This window comes from Thamnophis sirtalis, unplaced genomic scaffold (assembly GCF_051295495.1).
Source record: "Thamnophis sirtalis isolate CommonGarterSnake01/CBP01778 unplaced genomic scaffold, rThaSir2_p1.2 scaffold_2, whole genome shotgun sequence".
NCBI lineage: Eukaryota > Metazoa > Chordata > Lepidosauria > Squamata > Natricidae > Thamnophis > Thamnophis sirtalis.
Window position 1 is genome coordinate 4,230,432 of NW_028261382.1, and position 18,306 is coordinate 4,248,737.

Sequence of the window (18,306 nt, forward strand, 5' to 3'; positions counted from 1 at the left end):
ATTAAGAGGAGGAGAGAGGGGAAGGAGGAGGAGAGAGGGGAAGGAGGGAAATAGAGGGGAAGAAGAAAGGAAGGATGAGGAGGGAAAGGAAGAAAGGATAAAAGCAGATGAAGTAAAGGAGGGGAATTAAGAGTAGGAGAGAAGGTAAGAAGGAGGAGAACAGCAGATGAGGGGAAGAAAGAGCGGGGAAGAAGAAAGGAGGAAGAATGAGGAGGGAAAGGAAGAAAGGGTAAAGCAGAGGAAGTAAAGGAGGGGAAGGAGGAGGAGAGAGGGGAAGGGGGGAAATAGAGGGGAAGAAGAAAGGAAGGAGGAGGAGGGAAAGGAAGAAAGGGTAAAAGCAGAGGAAGTAAAGGAGGGGAATTAAAGAGTAGGAGAGAGGGTAAGGAGGAGGAGAAGAGAAGACGAGGGGAAGAAGAAAGGAGGAAGGATGAGGAGGGAAAGGAAGAAAGGGTAAAGCAGAGGAATAAGGAAAGGAGAGAAGGAAAGAAGGAGGACGAGAGGAGGAGCGAGGGAAAGAGAAGGGAAGAAGAAAGGAGGAAGGAGAGGAGGAAAGGAGAAGGCAGAGAAGGGAGGTTGAGAAGAGAGAAGGAACACGGTTGTTGCAAAATAAGATGGAGAGATGGGGTGCCAAGAAAGTGACCCAAACTGTAATCTATATATTTGTAAGAAAGTAATGATAAAGATGAATAGATAAATGTTAAAAGTAATTTATAAGAGTGTATTTTTGTGAATGAATTTGAAAGAGAAAAATAGAGAACTTTCTAATATTAATAATAAAAAAAGACTGGAAAGTACAGTTAAAAAAAAAAGAAGGAAAAAAAAACCTGGGCCTTCTATCAAAACCAGCAACAATTCTTTTAATGCCTCTGCTCTGGTTGCTGACCTTTCCCGCTGGAATTCTCCCCTCTGACCCACAGATCATTAATCCCCACCCCTGCCAGATGACACTCATCCATCATGAGCTCCTGACAGGCCTTGCAGCCAGCTGTGAAAAGATCGGCTGGGCCTCCTTCCATCCCCAGATGCTCGTTTTTCAGCTTTCTCCCTTTTTTTTCAGCACCAGGAAGGCTTCCAGGAAGAACTTATCACCAGTCTCTTCCGACCGGGAGCTCTTGCACGCAGGGGTGGGCGCCTGGGCCTGGGAAAGAGGGCGTTGGGGGGGGGGAGAAGGGGCACCCCATACGGGACCTTTCCACACTTAATGCGTGCGGAGCGCGTGCTTATTTCTCCTCCCTTTCGCTTGTGAAGCTCTTGAGGGCACAGACCTCCCCAGAATGAGAAGAAGGGAACCGCATCTTCTCCTCCTCACCATTTTTTTTCCCACTGGAGTCTTATTTTAAAATAAAAAGGAGGAGAGAGAAAGAGAGAGAGAGAGAGAGAGGGAAGGAGAGGGGGGGGAGGGAGGATAGGAAGGTGGGGGGTTTTGTGCCATTTTTTTTAAAAAAAATTATTCTCTTGCATACCATTTTAAGTATACATTCCCATAATTGTTATTCTTCTTTACACTTGTATGTTTATGCATTTGTTATTCCATTTAAAAGGTTATAATTTACAATTTGGGTTGCTTTAATTACCATCCCTTCCACCTGTTGTAACGCCACCTTATTTTCCCTTTCTTTTCTCCCTTCTCTACTTCCTTCCTCCTCTCCTTCCCCTTCCTTCTTCCCTTCCTTCTCCCCTACTCTTACTCTTCCCCTTCCTACCCTCTCTCCTTCTCTTTCTCTCCCTTCCACCCTCCTCTCCTTCCCCCTTTCTTCCTTCCTTCCCTCCTCTTCCTCTCGTTCTCTCCTCCTCTCTCCCTTTCTTTTTCTGTTGTTATAGGTGTCTCTTTCAAATCTCAGTTTGAAAGAGATTTGAAAGAGACAGTGTGTGAATTTTGAATCAGCAAACCTACCAGAGTCTCCGGTCGAGAACAGGAGCTCTGAAATTGGTAACCCAGAAACAGTTAGAACAATTGATCAGTGGAACTACTTGCCTCCAGAAATTGTGAATGCTCCAAGCCTAGAAGTTCTTAAGAAGAAATTGGCCAACCCTTTGTCTGAAGTGGTGTAGGGTTCCTGCCTAGGCAGGGGGTTGGATTAGAAGACCTCAAAGGTCCCTTCCAACTCTGCTATTCTCTATTCCAGTGGTTCCCAAACTTGGCAACTTTAAGACTTGTGGACTTCAACTCCCAGAGTTCTCCAGTCAGAAGAGCTAGCTGGAGAATTCTGGGAGTTGAAGTCACAAGTCTTAAAGTTGCCAAGTTGGGAACCACTGCTCTATTCTATTCTACATGTTAATCTGTCAAGCTTTTAGACATTAAAAGTGGTGAAAAGCATTTTTTTAAAAATCCTAGAGAAGAATAAAGAGTTATCCATTTTATCTCGAGCAGAGCATTACATCCATGCTTTCTGCTTTGGACCTTGAGCCCAATTTACAGGAAATCTGTATTGTGGGCAAGAAGTTTGGTGTTTTCTCCCCCTTTCCAGTCAAGCCAGCTCTTATCTGTGGCATTTCCTATTTTTCTCCGCAGAGAATGTCTTTCATTGGCTAGATGGTTTATAAAATGCTAACGCAATGCCAAAGCCTCAACATCATCATCTACTTTACTGCTTGAAGAACGGCTCTCAGAGGAAAGCGTGTCTCATGGAAGACGATGCGCGTTTCTCACATCTTCAGATCAAACCTACTCATTTATTTTGTGTCAACGATGAAAACTGGTTTTGAAAACTCAAGAGTGTCAGCGTTCCAAGTATCGTGTAGAATTAAATCAGAGTCCAAGGCAAACGATCCTTAAAGTTCCAATTTAATAAAGCAGGCATCTTAGGCACATCTGTGTTAATCCCAATTCTGGAAATGACATCAGAATTCCACCCAGTTGAAAGTTCATGATCTTGTCCCCACACCCACAATCCATCACATGGTCCAATCTTCTTCTTCCACGCTGGCGTCTCCACCCAGCTGCTTCCGGTCAGGTGTAAAAGTGCGGAGACAAAAGATGACCTTGGTCTTCTAGGAAAGAATGATAACAATACATTCCACAATCCTACTCCTGTCTATTCCCCCTCCCATCAACTATACTAGAGAAACAGCATAATGAAATAAGAAAAAGTGGCAGGCCAAATTCTAAAAGGAATATAATTGCAGGCCTGACAAAGAGTTTGATCGATGGGGAGGTAGTTGTATAGGTAGTGCTTAGTGAAAGAGGAACAGGCAACCTTTGGGTTGTCAAGGATTATTTCAGACCAAAGGAAGCTGTTGTTGGTGTGTCATTTCATGCATTACTCCCAAGTCGACTCTGCTTTCTTAGTAGTTCTTGTCTTCTGGCAGCTCTACACATGCGCACACTGGGAACAGGCTCCAGCTGTTCCTCTGCCTCACTGCTGCCTGGTTCCCTCTCTGCCTCCAATGCAGAGCCCTCTTCTGAGCTTTCCTCAGTCCCCAGGACTGGCCCATGTTCCTCCCCACCCTTCCCCGCTGTCTGGCTCTGCTGCCAGCTCCACTGTCCACCAGCGGGCCCCAACAGAAGGAAATGAGCTCTCAGTGGTTTGTAGATGAGGTTTAAGCTAGAAGGTAGGACGGGAAGGAAGGGTGGAGGAGTAGGGGAGAGGAAGGGGAAGAAGGAAAGAGAAAGGAGAGGAGGAAGAAAGTAGAGAAGAAGGAAGAAAGAGAAAGGAGAGGAGGAAGAAAGTAGAGAAGAAGGAAGGAAGAGAAAGGAGGAAGAAAGTAGAGAAGAAGGAAGAAAGAAAGGAGGAAGAAAGTAGAGAAGAAGGAAGAAAGAGAAAGGAGAGGAGGAAGAAAGTAGAGAAGAAGGAAGAAAGGAGAGGAAGAAAGGAGAGAAGAAGGAAGAAAGAGAAAGGAGATGAGGAAGAAAGTAGAGAAGAAGGAAGAAAGAAAGGAGAGGAGGAAGGAAGTAGAGAAGAAGAGAGGGTAGGAGAAAGAGAGAGGGAAGAATTAGAGTTATTGTAAAATAAGATAGAGGTATGGGATGGCAAGAAAGCAATCTCGAATATATTATCATATGTTTAGGGGGCGTGACCCGACAATTGCGCGATAGACATATGCGTGCTCACAAAATAGCGTCAATTAAAACACGACGTCAAAATCGCGCCCACAAATTTGCGACGTCAAAATCGTGCCGACAAAAGCGCGATGACAACCACAATAAAATCGAAAAAAAATTGGGGTTAGGGTTATAACGTACGTATACGCGTCCCATTATGTTAAAGGCCCAGCACACTCACTGGGCTGTCTATAGTTTGTTGATGACACGATTTTGTCGGCGCGCTTTTGTCGAAAATCAATTCGCGATTTTGACGGTGCTCATTTGTCCGTCACGGTTTTATTGGCGCGCATATGTCTATCGCGCATTTCTCAGTGAACCGTTTAGGGGAAGAATGGAATTTTAAATGTTAAAGGATAATGTATAACACTAATAATATCTATGAGAAATGTATATTTGTGAAATGTATGCATGCATGAGTAAGAAAAATGAAGAACCTTTTAAAGAAAAACTAGGAGGTCTCTCGTTAATCTTGTCTTTCTCATTCTTTCTCCCCCCCCCCCCCCCCCCCGTGTTGTCGTTCAGGGACACCCATCAATCGTATCCCCATCATGGCCAAGCAGATCCTGGACCTTTACATGCTCTACAAGCTGGTGACGGAGAAAGGAGGCTTGGTGGAGATCATCAACAAGAAAATCTGGAGGGAGATCACCAAAGGCCTTAACCTTCCCACCTCCATCACCAGTGCAGCATTCACGCTTCGCACCCAGTAAGTGCTGGGGGTGGTGGGATGCTGGGCATTGCAGGAAGAAGAGTCAGGCCCCTTCGGTCCCACCTGGTCTGCGTGTGGTTTGTGGATCGTGGTTTACCCCTTAGGCCAGTCCTCGTTCAACAATGATTTATGCGTGGCACGACAAAACCGCGGTCCACTAAAGCGCGCCCGATTAAAGCGCGTACCTGACGTCATCAGCAGCGCGACAAATAAAATTAAAAATAAATTAAATTAAAATTAAAATTAAATTAAAGCAAACGGATTCACATAAAGGTACGGGTTAGGGTTAGGTTAAGGGTTAGGGTTAGGTTTAGGGTTACGTTAAGCGTTAGGGGGTTAGGTTTGGGGTTCGGTTAAGGGTTAGGTTTAGGGTTAGGTTAAGGGTTAGGTTTAGGGTTACGTTAAGCGTTAGGGTTAGGTTTGGGGTTCGGTTAAGGGTTAGGTTTAGGGTTAGGTTAAGGTTTAGGTTTAGGGTTAGGTTTGGGGGGGTTAGGTTTAGATTTACGTGTTAATTTTAAGTTTACCGCTCACAGCGTGCTGTTTTCATCGCGCTGTGATGACGTCACGTACGCGCTTTCGTCGAGCGCGCTTTCGTCTACCGCGGTTTTGTGGTGGAACCGATTTATGATCAGGTGTGAAGGATCAGGAGCACATTAAAATTTCAGCCAGGCTAATGTATTGCTCAGGCCTATACACAAAAATCTATCGTCAGTTAACAGTTGGGATTAAACTGGTCAGATAAGTTAACTTATTTGGTGCTATCTTAGACGCAGAGCTTGTCGATCAGAAAGGTCGGCAGTTCAGCGGTTTGAATCCCTAGCGCTAGATAACGGAGTAAGCTCCCGCGACTTGTCCCAGCTTCTGCCAACCTAGCAGTTCGAAAGCACATTAAAAAAAATGCCAATAGAAAAATAGGCACCACCTTTGGTGGGAAGGGAACAGCGATCTGTGCATCTTCGGCATTGAGTCAGGCCACATGACCACTGAGATGTCTTCGGACAGCGCTGGCTCTTCGGCTTTGAAACGATGAGCACCACCCCCTAGAGTCGGGAACGACTAGCACCTGTGTGCGAGGGGAACCTTTGCCATTACCTTTAAGAGTTAGCTGAATTCAAAAGGGATTAGACCGTTTGTGACAATGTAATGATTCCAGGTTGATTCCTCTCTTGACTCCTCCCCCCAGGCTCTGCCCATCTCCTCGTCCTGCATTGAGCAAGATGCGTTGCCGCTACATCTAGTTCTCTCGCCCACAAATGCAACTTCCTGACCCAGCTGAGCCTTTCCTGTTTCTCTTCCCCCAGGTATATGAAGTACCTCTACGCCTACGAATGTGAGAAGAAGTCCTTAAGCTCGCCTGCTGAGTTGCAGGCCGCCATCGACGGCAACAGGCGGGAAGGCCGGCGGCCCAGTTACAGCTCCCCTTATTCGGCTTCTCCCCCGCCACCCCGGGACCGCCTTCGCTCCTGTGTCCCCACCAAGATGCGCTTCCCCCTTGTTAGCCTCGCCCCCAGCAGCACAACTAGCAACCCACACCTCTCTTCGGCGGGCCCTCTCAGGAAAGGTCAGGCACAGCCTTATTGTTATTGTTGTTATTATCAGCGTTGTTTCGTTGTTGCTGTTGTTGTTATTCTCTCTGTTATTCATTCAACGTGAAACTCAGTCAACTGAACATCTAAAAATGTATCACAAATATCATTGACTGGCACTGATGGTTGATTCGGGTTGCTGCCAGCATCCTAGGTATCGGTCAGGTACCTTCTTAAAATGTATGATGATGAGCTTAAAATATCATCCTTATTATTGTTGTTGTTATTATTACTATTATTATTTTCTTAAGACTATTAAAGCAGCTAACCAGTCTTGGTTGAGCCTTTGAGGCTCCATCACTGCCTCTGATTGAGGTTAATCCAGGATTTTAGGGCAAGTGGGAGGATGGTAAACTGAGAAGTCAAACCTTTAAGAAACTGCCATGGGAAATATAGTAGATTTTGGGTGCCTGGCAGGAAACCTGTAGTTGTTCTGTGTAGTTATTAGCAGTCTATCCTGTTGGGCACCCCTTACATATATCTCTCTTGGGGTTTACCCTAAACAAAGGCATCCTGTTGTGGCCCGCTAGTGGAGCTGGCAGCCGATTCGGACAGTGAGGAGGTTGGGGAGGAAGATGGGCCAGTCCTGGAGTCCAGGGAAGGCTCTGATGAGGGCTCTGTGTCGGAGGCAGAGAGGGGGCCAGAGCCATCTGACAGTTATCAGCTGCCTTCAGACATCAGTGGACAGACGAACAGCTGGAGCCTGTTCCCAGTGTGCGCATGCGCAGAGTTGCCAGACGAAAGGAAGAGCTAAAGAACAGGGGTCGACTTGGAGTAAGGCCACAGGTGGACGATGAATGGCCCCTCCCAGGGGGAATAAAAGAGGAGCGAAAGGGGAGTGGAGTTTGCAGGAGACAATTAGTTCGCTTAATTGGTTGGTGACTCTCCGAGACTCCTTGCCAAGTTTTGCAGATCTCGGCCTGGCAGCTCTCCAAGCCAGATAAGGTCTGTGACCGTAAATCCTCCCTTGAAAGACTTTGCTAGATGTGGATGAACAGAATTCACAGCAAATTAATCAAAGGGGTTTTTGTCGGGACAAGGAGTCTGCTTCATGCTCTCGGGAAGCCTCGGTCAGAACACGCCTAACCTTGGCAACTTTAAGGCTTGTGGACTTCAACTCCCAGAATTCCATTCTGGCAGGAGAATTCTGGGAGTTGAAGTCCGCCAATGGGCAGAATGCCATTTTAGAGACTTCCTGTGGGCCGTCCCTGTCCTGAGTCTTCAGCGGTCTCTGCGGCTGGTTTTGCTTTCCGTGTCAGGCCCATCTTTATAATTGTATTGTATTGTATTTTATTATTTGTATGCCGCCCTTCTCCGGGAGGACTCAGGGCGGCGAACAATTCAAAAGGGGAAAAAGGGGGAACATAAAAAGACAAAATACAAATAATAAAAGTAGACAACAGTCTCACAACCATACAAGTCGAGAGGGGAGGGGAACTCATCACCCCCAGGCCTGTCGGCAAAGCCAGGTTTTGATGGCTTTTCGGAAGGCCTGGAGAGAGGTGAGGGTCCGAATCCCTGCGGGGAGTTCATTCCAGAGGGCCGGAGCTGCCACAGAGAAGGCCCTCCCCGGGTAGTAGCCAGATGGCATTGGCTGGTAGATGGCACCCGGAGGAGGCCAACCCTGTGAGATCTAATGGGTCTGTGGGAGGTAATTGGCAGCAGGCGGTCTCTCAAGTACCCAGATCCAATAGCATGAAGGGCTTTATAAGTTACGACTAGCACCTTGAAGGGTATCTAGGATAAAGCTTGGCCTGTTGGTTTCGTGGCTACTTGTGTCTTGAGGGAACCAGGGGCTTCTCCATGGAAGGATGCCTTCTGGAAGGTCCTGAGAACCTCTCCCCCCCCCCCCCCCGCTGCAGGTGATGGCCTGTCTTTGACCGCCTCCGCGCCAATCGCCTCGCCATGCCCGTCAGCTTGGCCAACCAGCAGGCCACGGTAGCCGTGGCGGCGGCCACCAGGACGGCCACCTTGGAACAGTTGAAGAACGGCTGGAATCCGGAGAGCCGGCGGAGAAGATGGCACGGATGACGGAGGAAGAGCAGCGCTTCGTCCAGCAGGCCTTTCAGAGGAACCTCTTCAGCATGGCCCGACAGCTGCCCATGAAGATTAAGATCAACGGCCGAGGTGAGCCGGCTAGGGAAGCGTTGCCATCTCTAATCCCCTCACTGGCCCCAATCCAGGGACGCCCCCCCCCCCATGGAGTCTCCGCCCATTTCATCATAGCCACAGCATTAGACTTATGTACCAAGTTTACAGAGTCAGCCTCTTGCCCCCCAACAATCTGGGTTCTCATTTTACCCAACTTCAGAAGGACGGAAGGCTGAGTCAACCTTGAGCCTGGTGAGATTCTATCTGCCAAATCAACCTTCAACCTTGAACTGGTCGGGATCAAACTGCTGACATGAGGCAGAGTTAGCCTACAATACTGCATTCTAAGCACTGGGAGGGAGGGAGAGAGGGAGGGAGGGAAGGAAGGAAACAAGCAAGCAAGCAAGCAATAGACTTATATACCACTTTACAGTGCTTCCAGCCCTCTCTCAGCGGTTTACAGAGTCAGCCTCTTGCCCCCAACAATCTGGGTCCTTATTTTAGTGACTGAGGAAGGATGGAAGGCTGAGTCAACCTTGAGCCTGGTGAGATTCTATCTGCCGAATCAAGCTTCAACCTTGAACTGGTCGGGATCAAACTGCTGACAGTGAGGCAGAATTAGCCTACAATACTGCATTCTAAGCACTGGGAGGGAGAGAGGGAGGGAGGGAAAGAAGGAAACAAGCAAGCAAGCAAGCAAGCAATAGACTTATATACCACCTTACAGTGCTTTCCAGCCCTCTCTCAGCGGTTTACAGAGTCAGCCTCTTGGCCCCCAACAATCTGGGTCCTTATTTTAGTGACTGAGGAAGGATGGAAGGCTGAGTCAACCTTGAGCCTGGTGAGATTCTATCTGCCGAATCAACCTTCAACCTTGAACTGGTCGGGATCAAACTGCTGACAGTGAGGCAGAGTTAGCCTACAATACTGCATTCTAAGCACTGGGAGGGAGAGAGGGAGGGAGGGAAGGAAGGAAACAAGCAAGCAAGCAAGCAATAGACTTATATACCACTTTATAGTGCTTTTACAGCCTCCTTAATTTTTCTGCTTTTCTTTTTCTCTTCAGAAGATAAATCAGATGCAGCAGCCGCATCCGCAGCATTAAACTGGAGTCCTTCTGGCTTCGGCAGCATCAATATGTCAGTGGAAATCAACGGCACAATCTATGCTGGTGAGAGCATTTGGGAGTAAGGCCAGGGGCTGACATGGGAGGTGCGGGGGCAGAGAGGCATCCTCAAACCACCTCTCTGGAGTTGACAGCTCATGGTTGTCCCAAAGGTTTCTTCCTCTTCCTCTTCTTCCTTCCTCCTCCTCCCTCCTCCTCCTCCTCCTCCTCCTCCTCCCTCCTCCTCCTCCTCCTCCTCTCCTTCTCCTCCTCCTCCTCCTCCTCCTTCTTTTCTTCTTCTTCTTCTCCTTCTCCTTCTTCTTCTTCTCCTTCTCCTTCTTCTCCTTCTCCTTCTTTCTTTTTCTTCTTCTTCTTCTCCTTCTTCTTCTTCTTCTTCTCCTTCTACTTCTTTTCTTCTTCTTCTTCTCCTTCTCCTTCTCCTTCTTTCTTTTTCTTCTTCTTCTTCTTCTTCCGCTTCTTCTCCTTCTCTCCTTTCTTTTCTTTCTTCTGCTTCTTCTTCTTCTCCTTCTTCTCCTTCTACTTCTTTTCTTCTTCTTCTCTTCTTCTTCTTCTTCTCCTTCTCCTCCTTCTTTTCTTCTTCTTCCGCTTCTTCTCCTTCTCCTTTTCTTTTCTTTCTTCTGCTTCTTCTTCTTCTCCTTCTTCTCCTTCTACTTCTTTTTCTTCTTCTTCTCTTCTTCTTCTTCTTCTCCTTCTTCTCCTCCTTCTTTTCTTCTTCTTCCGCTTCTTCTCCTTCTCCTTTTTCTTTTCTTCTTCTGCTTCTTCTTCTTCTCCTTCTTCTCCTTCTACTTCTTTTCTTCTTCTTCTCTTCTTCTTCTTCTTCTCCTTCTTCTCCTCCTTCTTTTCTTCTTCTTCTTCTTCTCCTTCTCCTTTTCTTTTTCTTCTTCTGCTTCTTCTTCTTTTCTTCTTCTGCTTCTTCTTCTTTTCTTCTTCTTCTTCTTTTCTTCTTCTTTGTCTTCTTCTTCTTCTCCTTCTCCTTCTTCTTCAAAGACGTTTCCCTTCTCATCCAAGAAGCTTCTTCGGCTCTGGCTGGTCGGTGGGGAAGGGAAGGATTTATGCTCCTTGCAGGCAGCTGGTCATTCGCATCCTTTTAGAGAGTCATTGAGGGGCGGGGTGGCTCGGGGGCTAAGAGGCTGAGCTTGTCGATCAGAAAGGTCGGCAGTTCAACGGTTCGAACCCCCAGCGCTGCCTAACGGAGTGAGCTCCATGACTTGTCCCGGCTTCTGCCAGCCTAGCAGTTCGAAAACACGTTAAAAAAATGCAAGTAGAAAAACAGGAACCACCTTTGGTGGGAAGGGAACAGCGTTCCGTGCGCCTTTGGCGTTGAGTCATGCCGGCCACATGACCACGGAGACGTCTTCGGGCAGCGCTGGCTCTTTGGCTTTGAAACGGAGGTGAGCACCGCCCCCTAGAGTCTGGAACGATTAGCACATATCTGCAAGGGGAACCTTTACCTTTAGAGGGTCTTTGAGGCACTTTGAAGAGTTTTACCTGCGTCCTCAGGGTCACCTGAGTGGTGCTCCTGGCTCCTGTAGTCTGCAATTTTTCTTCTTCTCTGGAAACCCCTTCCTCCTCCCACGCCACTCAAAGGGTCTTCATCCCAAATTGTACATCTAAAAAAGTCTGTGAACTAAAAGTCTCATCATGGATGAGAAGGGAAAGATTTTCAAGAGGGGGAGGAGGAGGAACAAAACTCGCCCAAGGAAGTTCAGTTGCCTTTTGAAAAAGCCCCTTAGGGACTCGTCCTCCTCCTCCTCCGCAATTCTCCCCAAAGGAGAAAGTTTGGTTCCCTCGGCCGAGCTGCTTCAGGCGGTCTACTAACCTCTCCTCCTCTCTTCCCACCCGACAGGAGTCCTCTTTGCTCAAAAGCCCGTCGTCCACCTCCTTGCCGGCTCCAACGCCCAGAGCACCAGTGGCGGGGCAAGCAGTAGCTCTCCCAGCCCCACCTCCTCCAGAGGCACCCCCAGCACCGCCGAGCCCTCCACCAGCTGGTCTCTTTGAGGGTCTCGGCGGGGCTCGCTCTCCAGCCTCGAGCGGCTCCTCTGTCCCCAGGAGAAGTCCCGTCCCCCCCTCCGTCGACCTGGCCCTGAGGAGCTCCTCCTGTCCCCCGGGCCCAGAGCCGCACACGGAGAGGAGAGGAGGCGCCGTCTCTGCGCTGGCGAGTCTCCCCTCCGGATGGACCTCGCTGGCTTTTTAAGCCTTTTCTTTCAGGTCTTGCTGTGTCCTCAGTGAAGATGAGGGGTGGGTGGGGAGGGGAGGGGAGGGGAGGGGAAGGGACACGAGGCGTGTTTCAATCAGGGATTCTCTGGAGAGGCAAAGCGTTTTTGTAGATGACTGAGCATTGCCAGGGTTAGAGTGGCGAAAGAAAGACCCTGATAAAAATACCTGGGGTTTTCCCCCCACAACCTTGGAAGCCTAAAGGGGGTGCTTTCTTTCCCTTTCTTTCGTTCTTCCTTCCTTCCTTCCTTCCTTCCTTTCTTTCTTTCTTTCTTTCTTTCTTTCTTTCTTTCTTTCTTTCTTTCTTTCTTTCTACGACATTGAAGTCTCAAAGGTCAAGAGACAACTGGACTTTCTAGTTTTCTTTCTTTCCTTCCTTTTTTCTTCCTCCTTCCTTCCCTTTCTCTTTCTTTCTTTCTTTCTTTCTTTCTTTCTTTGCCATTGAAGTCTCATCAAAGGTCAAGAGACAAGTGGACTTTCTAGTTTTCTTTCTTTCCTTCCTTCCTTTTTTCTTTCTTCCTTCCCTTTCTCTTTCTTTCTTTCTTTCTTTGCCATTGAAGTCTCGAAGGTCAAGAGACAACTGACTTTCTAGTTTCCTCTTTCTTTCTTTCTTTCTTTCTTTCTTTCTTTCTTTCTTTCTTTCTTTCTCCTTCCTTCCCTTTCTTTTCTTTCTTTTTCCTTCTTTCTTTTTCTTTCCTCCCTTTTCTCCCTTCTCATATACGACTGCCGTGTATTGACAATCCTCCCGTCCCTTCTACCCCAAGGCAGGAGAAAAATGTCTCAATCCCCCGCTGATTACCCTTGCTTGGCATCCTTATCGCGGCCCTCACCCCTCTATTCCTTCCATCTCTCCAGATTTCCCGCCATTCCCTGAGGGTTTTGGGGTTTTTTTTTGAAGAATTATTTCAGCACAAGAAGTCCCCCTCGGACGGGACCTTCACTTGCAGCCATTAAATCGTAGCTAGCGTCTTCTTCTTTTTTAAAGAAAAGAAAGAAAGGAGAAAAACAGAGATGTAAACAGCAGAGAGGGTTGGGCGGCCTGTTTCTGGAACCGCCTCCAGTCTTACCTGCAGTAGAAGGTCTCGCCTACCTGCCGCAGAGGCTCTTCCGAAGACGCGGGTTCCTTTGTGTCGTCCTTCCTGGTTTCGGACCTGAGCGGAGGAATAAACGGGGAGGAAAATCCCGCCGATCGAAAAATAGCAGCAAAGGCAGTAATAGGAGGGGTTTGCTTTGAGTAAGAGAGATGGGTGCATCAAATAGCATCGGTCTTGGTGACTTCCTTTGTAGAATCTCATGTAGGACCTCGTCCGTTTTCCTCAAATGAAAAGAAAACGGTCTGTTTTCAGAGCCTTTCTGGCGATGAATCCCAGCTCAGTAGCCTGTGACGTTCTCCCGAAACCAGGATGTGCTGAAAACTAGGTTCTGTTTTTGCTTCTCCCCTGCCAATGTAGTCATTTCCCCTCAAATCCAACTTCCCTCAAATCCAGCTGAGATCATCTTGGTTTCCTAATTGATTGTTTCCCTCAAATCCAACTGAGATCATCTTGGTTTCCCTCAAATCCAACTGAGATCATCTTGGTTTCCCTCAAATCCAACTGAGATCATCTTGGCTTCTCAGTTGATTGTTTCCCTCAAATCCAACTGAGATCATCTTGGTTTTCCTCAAACCCAACTGAAATCATCTTGGTTTCACTGAAATCCAACTGAGATCATCTTGGTTTCCCTCAAATCCAACTGAAATCATCTTGGTTTCACTGAAATCCAACTGAGATCATCTTGGTTTCCCTCAAATCCAACTGAGATCATCTTGGTTTCACTGAAATCCAACTGAGATCATCTTGGTTTCACTGAAATCCAACTGAGATCATCTTGGTTTCCCTCAAATCCAACTGAGATCATCTTGGTTTCACTGAAATCCAACTGAGATCATCTTGGTTTCACTGAAATGCAACTGAGATTGCCTTGGTTTCCCTCAAATCATCTTGGTTTCACTGAAATCCAACTGAGATCGTCTTGGTTTCCCTCAAATCCAACTGAAATCATCTTGGTTTCTCGGTTGGTTGTTTCCCTCGAATCCAACAGATCATCTTGGTTTCCCTCAAATCCAACTGAGATCATCTTGGTTTCTCGGTTCGTTGTTTTTAAATCTAGCCACTTTCTGCTCAGATGAGCAACATCTCACCTTAAGGGAAAACGTCCCATCCTGGTCAAAACTCAGTCATCCTACAGAACTGCGACAGCTTCTCCCGAGCAGATGAAATACCTCAAAAAAAAATGTACTTATTGCTGTGTTGTTAGGTGGGTTGGGGTTTTGGTCCCCCCCCCTTGTTTGTTTTTATTTTTTTTCCACCTCTTCTGGAAGGATTTGCATATGTTAAAAAGCTTCTTTTTATATGTCTCGTCGACTGCTTTTTAGTTTGAATTTTATATATTGTAGCACCAAAGAGACACCAAACGAGATAGGGAGGGAGGGAGAGAGAGAGAGAGAGCAAAAGAGGCTTGAAGGAATGGAGGTTTTAATATTTTCAGTCAGCCGGGGAAGCGCCTTGGCACAAACCGACTCGGGCGTGGGAGAGAAATCGGCATTGGTGGCAGGTTAATTCCTCTTTTTTTCCCCCCTCTTTAACCCAGGAAAGGACTTTACTCCCTTGAACTCCACTCCTCTTAAAACTGCGGAGTTGAGAAGCATTACTCTACAACAGGGATTCTCTCCAACCTTGGCAACTTTAAGATTTGTGGACTTCAACTCCCAGAATTCCCACAGGCAGTTGAAGCCCACAAATCTTGAAAGTTGCCAAGGGTGGCGACTCCTACTCTACAGCACAATTGCTTTCTAAATGTGTCGGAATTCCTAACAGTTATAATTGCGGTGTATCTGAAGAGCACTCTGTCATCTCCCAAAACTAGCTGAGACACCCCCCAAAAAAATGGCCAGTAAGGAGGGGCTGGAACCCTCCATTTCTTATTTTTTTAAATTTAAGGATCTTCCTCCCCCTCTCTGGCCAACAGGCTGCATGACCTCCAAGGGGACAAACGTTTGAGCCACGCAGCCCCGTGAAGAACGAGATGCTCCCGAACAAGGTTCTCCACTTGCTACCTAGCAGTGGGAGGAGAAGTTAAGAGAAAAGGATACTTGGACAGCTCAGATCGACCCAGATATCTTGGAAAATGCCACATATCGTGGTCTTCCCCCATCCTTCCCTTTCCCCAGTCCTGCCTTATTATGAGTTCTGAGCAGTCCACTCAGGTCTTCCATCAACCGAGAAAGTTTTTAAAAAATGATTGAAGGGAATCCGTAGATAAACACGAACCGGTCTTTGGCCTTTGTAGATCAACTGAGTAAGGGGAACCTCCTTCGCCGTGCTTGGCCTTTTGTTGAGAAAGCGGTCACCTTTCTCACCAAAAACATATCCCATCTGCCTGGGCCGTGTCTCCCTTCCTGCTTCCCTTGCAAGGGAGGGCAGGAAACCCAAAGTTTGCGCTCCACCGGGCCATTTCTTCTATCCCCCTCTTCCTCCAGCTAAAGACGGCCTGGTGGTTAAGGGAGTCTTCCGATGAAGGCAGAGGCCTAAAAAATAGAATCGGTGGTCCAGGATCTGCCTACCTTTTTTTTTTTTTTAGAGTAGTGGCTTTTTAGCAGATCCCCCCCCCCCCCCATTAGGATTCTCGTGAGAATCCTCTGCAGATTTCTCTCTGCATGCGCGTGTCTCAAATTAATCACATCGGTTCGGTTGCTTAGAAAGCCATCCTAGCTGTCTCCCAGCTTGTAAAACCGAACCCTCGGCGGCGGTTTGAAGGAAACCCTGGCCATCTCTGCCAGAGGAGACACCTTAAAAGCACGTCCCATAATTGGGAGGGTTTCTGCAGGCTGGCAAGAGGAGAGAGAGAGAGAATGAAAATGAGAATGAGAGAGAGTGTGTGAAAGAGAGAGAGCGAATGAGAGAAAGTGTCAAAGAAAGAATGAGAGAGAGTGTATGAAAGAGTGTGAAAGAGAGAGTATGAGAGTGTATGAAACAGAATGAGAGAGAGTGTGTATGAAAGAGAGAGAATGAATGTGTGAAAGAGTGAGAGTGAATGAGTGTGAAAGAGTGTGAAAGAGAATGAGTGTGTGAAAGAGAGTGTGAAAGTGTGTGTGTGTGAAAGAGAATGAGAGTGTGAAAGAGAATGAGAGAGAAAGAATGAGAGAGTATGAAAGAGAGAATGAGAGTTTGTGAAAGAGTGAGAGAATGAGAGGGAGAGTGTGAAAGAGAAAGAATGAGTGTGAAAGAGAATGAGTGTGTGAAAGAATGAGAGTGAAAGTGTGTGTTTGTGAAAGAGAGAATGAAAGAGAATGAGAGTGTGAAAGAGGGAGAGAATGAGAGAGTGTGAATGAGAGAATGAGAGAGAAAGAGAGTGTGTATGAAAGAATGAGTTTGTGAAAGAGAGAGAGAGAGAATGAGAGGGAGAGTGTGAAAGAGAGAATGAGAGAGTGTGAAAGAGAATGAGAGAGAGGATGAGATTGTGTATGAAAGAATGAGAGTTTGTGAAAGAGAGAGAAAATGAGAGGGAGAGAGGGAGAGAGAGAATGAGAGAGAGTGTGTGTGAAAGAGAGAGGGGGGGGAGAGAGGGACAAGGGAATACTTTTGCCAAACACTTGTGGGTTTTTAAACTCTTATTTATTTTAAGCAAGCCTCCCCCTCTCCAGCGATGTTACCCCACCTTGAGCCTTCTTGACTATCAAACTTCAGCCTTAGAGGTTAAAAAACAACAACACACATTTTGGGGGAAAGGTAAAAAAACCGACGGAAGTTTGCAAGCCCCCTGTGATTTTTTCCTCTTTCCTTTTTCCTTCCGTCTCGGGGAAAATTAACCTCCCACCACTGCTATCGTCTCTTCCGTACATCTCAGGTCCGTGTTTTTAAAAAAATCCTTGTGCCTGCCCCAGCCATGCCCACGTTTGCAACTCAAAGCTGTTTGAGTCACTGGAGGGGCTTTTCCTGGGGGGGGCTCGGGATGGGTGGGAATCGGAAGCCTTCATTCCTTTTAGCAACGGACGCAGCTAACAAGGCAGGGGATTTTAAAGCTGTTGTTCTTCTCCAGGGTTTTTATTTGGGGGGGGGGGAGGGAGGGATTGAGCTAGATTTCGGGAGGGTTTGTAACGATATATATATAAATATATAAATATAAATATATACCTCATTCAGATAAGCTGCAGCATCACACCTTGGCTCGGTTAATTGGGGGGGGGGAGGCTCTGTTATTTTTTGCTCTGCCTGCCACTTATCATTATTACTTTTTGACTGTGAAGATGGGACCCCCCCCTCCATTTCAGAGCTGCCCACCGTGGTGATGATGGCGGCGGCGTTCCTCTCCTCTGTGGGATTTTGGGGAGGGGGGTCCGTAAGTCAGCAAGCAGAGTACGCCTCAATTGGGGGAGAGGGGTGGGATTGTTGGCGGCGGGCGAGGGAGGGAGCCTTCCCTTCTCTTGACCTAACCTGTAACTCGGGATATTAAAAAAGATTGTATGGCACTCAGGACTTTTCAGTACGGACGGGAAGGGCAGGGTCTCCAAGGACAGATCCGTATTTTCAGAGGGTGTCTTCCTTCTCCGCCCCCCTCCACCCCCAACCTCCCCCTTCGCCATCCAAAGGCCTCGTGGCAACTTCAGGGTGGGCGAATTGGGCATTGAGGGAGATCCAGCGCTAAAACATAACCCCAAAGCATCGCCTTGAACGTGGGCTGCTCCGTGCCCGCTTTCCGGCCGAGGATCTTAATCGGGTCCCGCCATCTCCTCGACCTTTGGAGCAATGGCAGGATCTTGGCCGAGGAAGCTGGGCTACTCACAGGAGCTTCCGTCCGATGTTTCCAGGGTCTTTCTCCCCTCCCCACTTTTGCCCTTAGTCTAGCCAACGGGCCACAGCGCTTTTAGGCGGACCCAGAAGTCGGGTGGAGGTGGCCCATCGGAGTGGAAGGAGTAGGGAGGTGTGTGTCCCCGTCCCTCCCATCCTACCCCAGAAGGATCTGCACACAAAACCCTACACAGCCCTTTTCTGCCTGCTGCTGTTGTTGTTTTTTTCCCTTTCCTTCCCAAGAGGTTGGGAGGAAGGAAGGAAGGAAGGAAGGAAGGAAGGAAGGAAGGAAGGAAGGAAGGAAGGAAGGAAGGAAGGAAGGAAGGAAGGAAGGAAGGAAGGAAGGAAGGAAGGAAGGAAGGAAGGAAGGAAGGAAAAGGAAGGTAGTCAAACCGTAAGATCAGGTCACTACAGCAGCCTCGCGACTAGTTCGTTTTAACTATTTAAAGAAAGAAAGAAAAAAAATAAAGTGATAGCCTAGATGGTGAATAACTAAAATACCTCAGATGTGTTGTTTTTTTTCCTTTCAGCAAGTGTCTGTATATGTTGTCGTTGGGTTTGTTGTTTTGTTCTGTTTTGTTTTATTATTTTTTTTGTGTTTTGTTTTCTATCTTAACAAGTTATCTGAATGTTTATATTCCAATAAACTTCTACCTCTTCAGATCGTGGCTGTCGTCGTCCTTGATTATTATTATTATTATTATTCG

General features: G+C 47.4%; 1 protein-coding gene across 1 annotated transcript in view; it reads left to right on the forward strand.

Moving 5' to 3' along the window:
- The window catches only part of ARID3B (AT-rich interaction domain 3B), a 35,221-nt gene extending 23,414 nt beyond the window's left edge, over window positions 1-11,807 (forward strand). The window contains 9 exon segments of the mRNA XM_087704046.1: window positions 4,568-4,751; window positions 6,056-6,171; window positions 6,174-6,223; window positions 6,225-6,315; window positions 8,203-8,232; window positions 8,235-8,321; window positions 8,324-8,467; window positions 9,498-9,602; window positions 11,404-11,807. Of these exon segments, the coding sequence (XP_087560172.1) occupies window positions 4,568-4,751; window positions 6,056-6,171; window positions 6,174-6,223; window positions 6,225-6,315; window positions 8,203-8,232; window positions 8,235-8,321; window positions 8,324-8,467; window positions 9,498-9,602; window positions 11,404-11,555 (959 nt within the window). The 3' untranslated portion in view covers window positions 11,556-11,807.
- The last annotated feature ends 6,499 nt before the right edge of the window (window positions 11,808-18,306 follow it).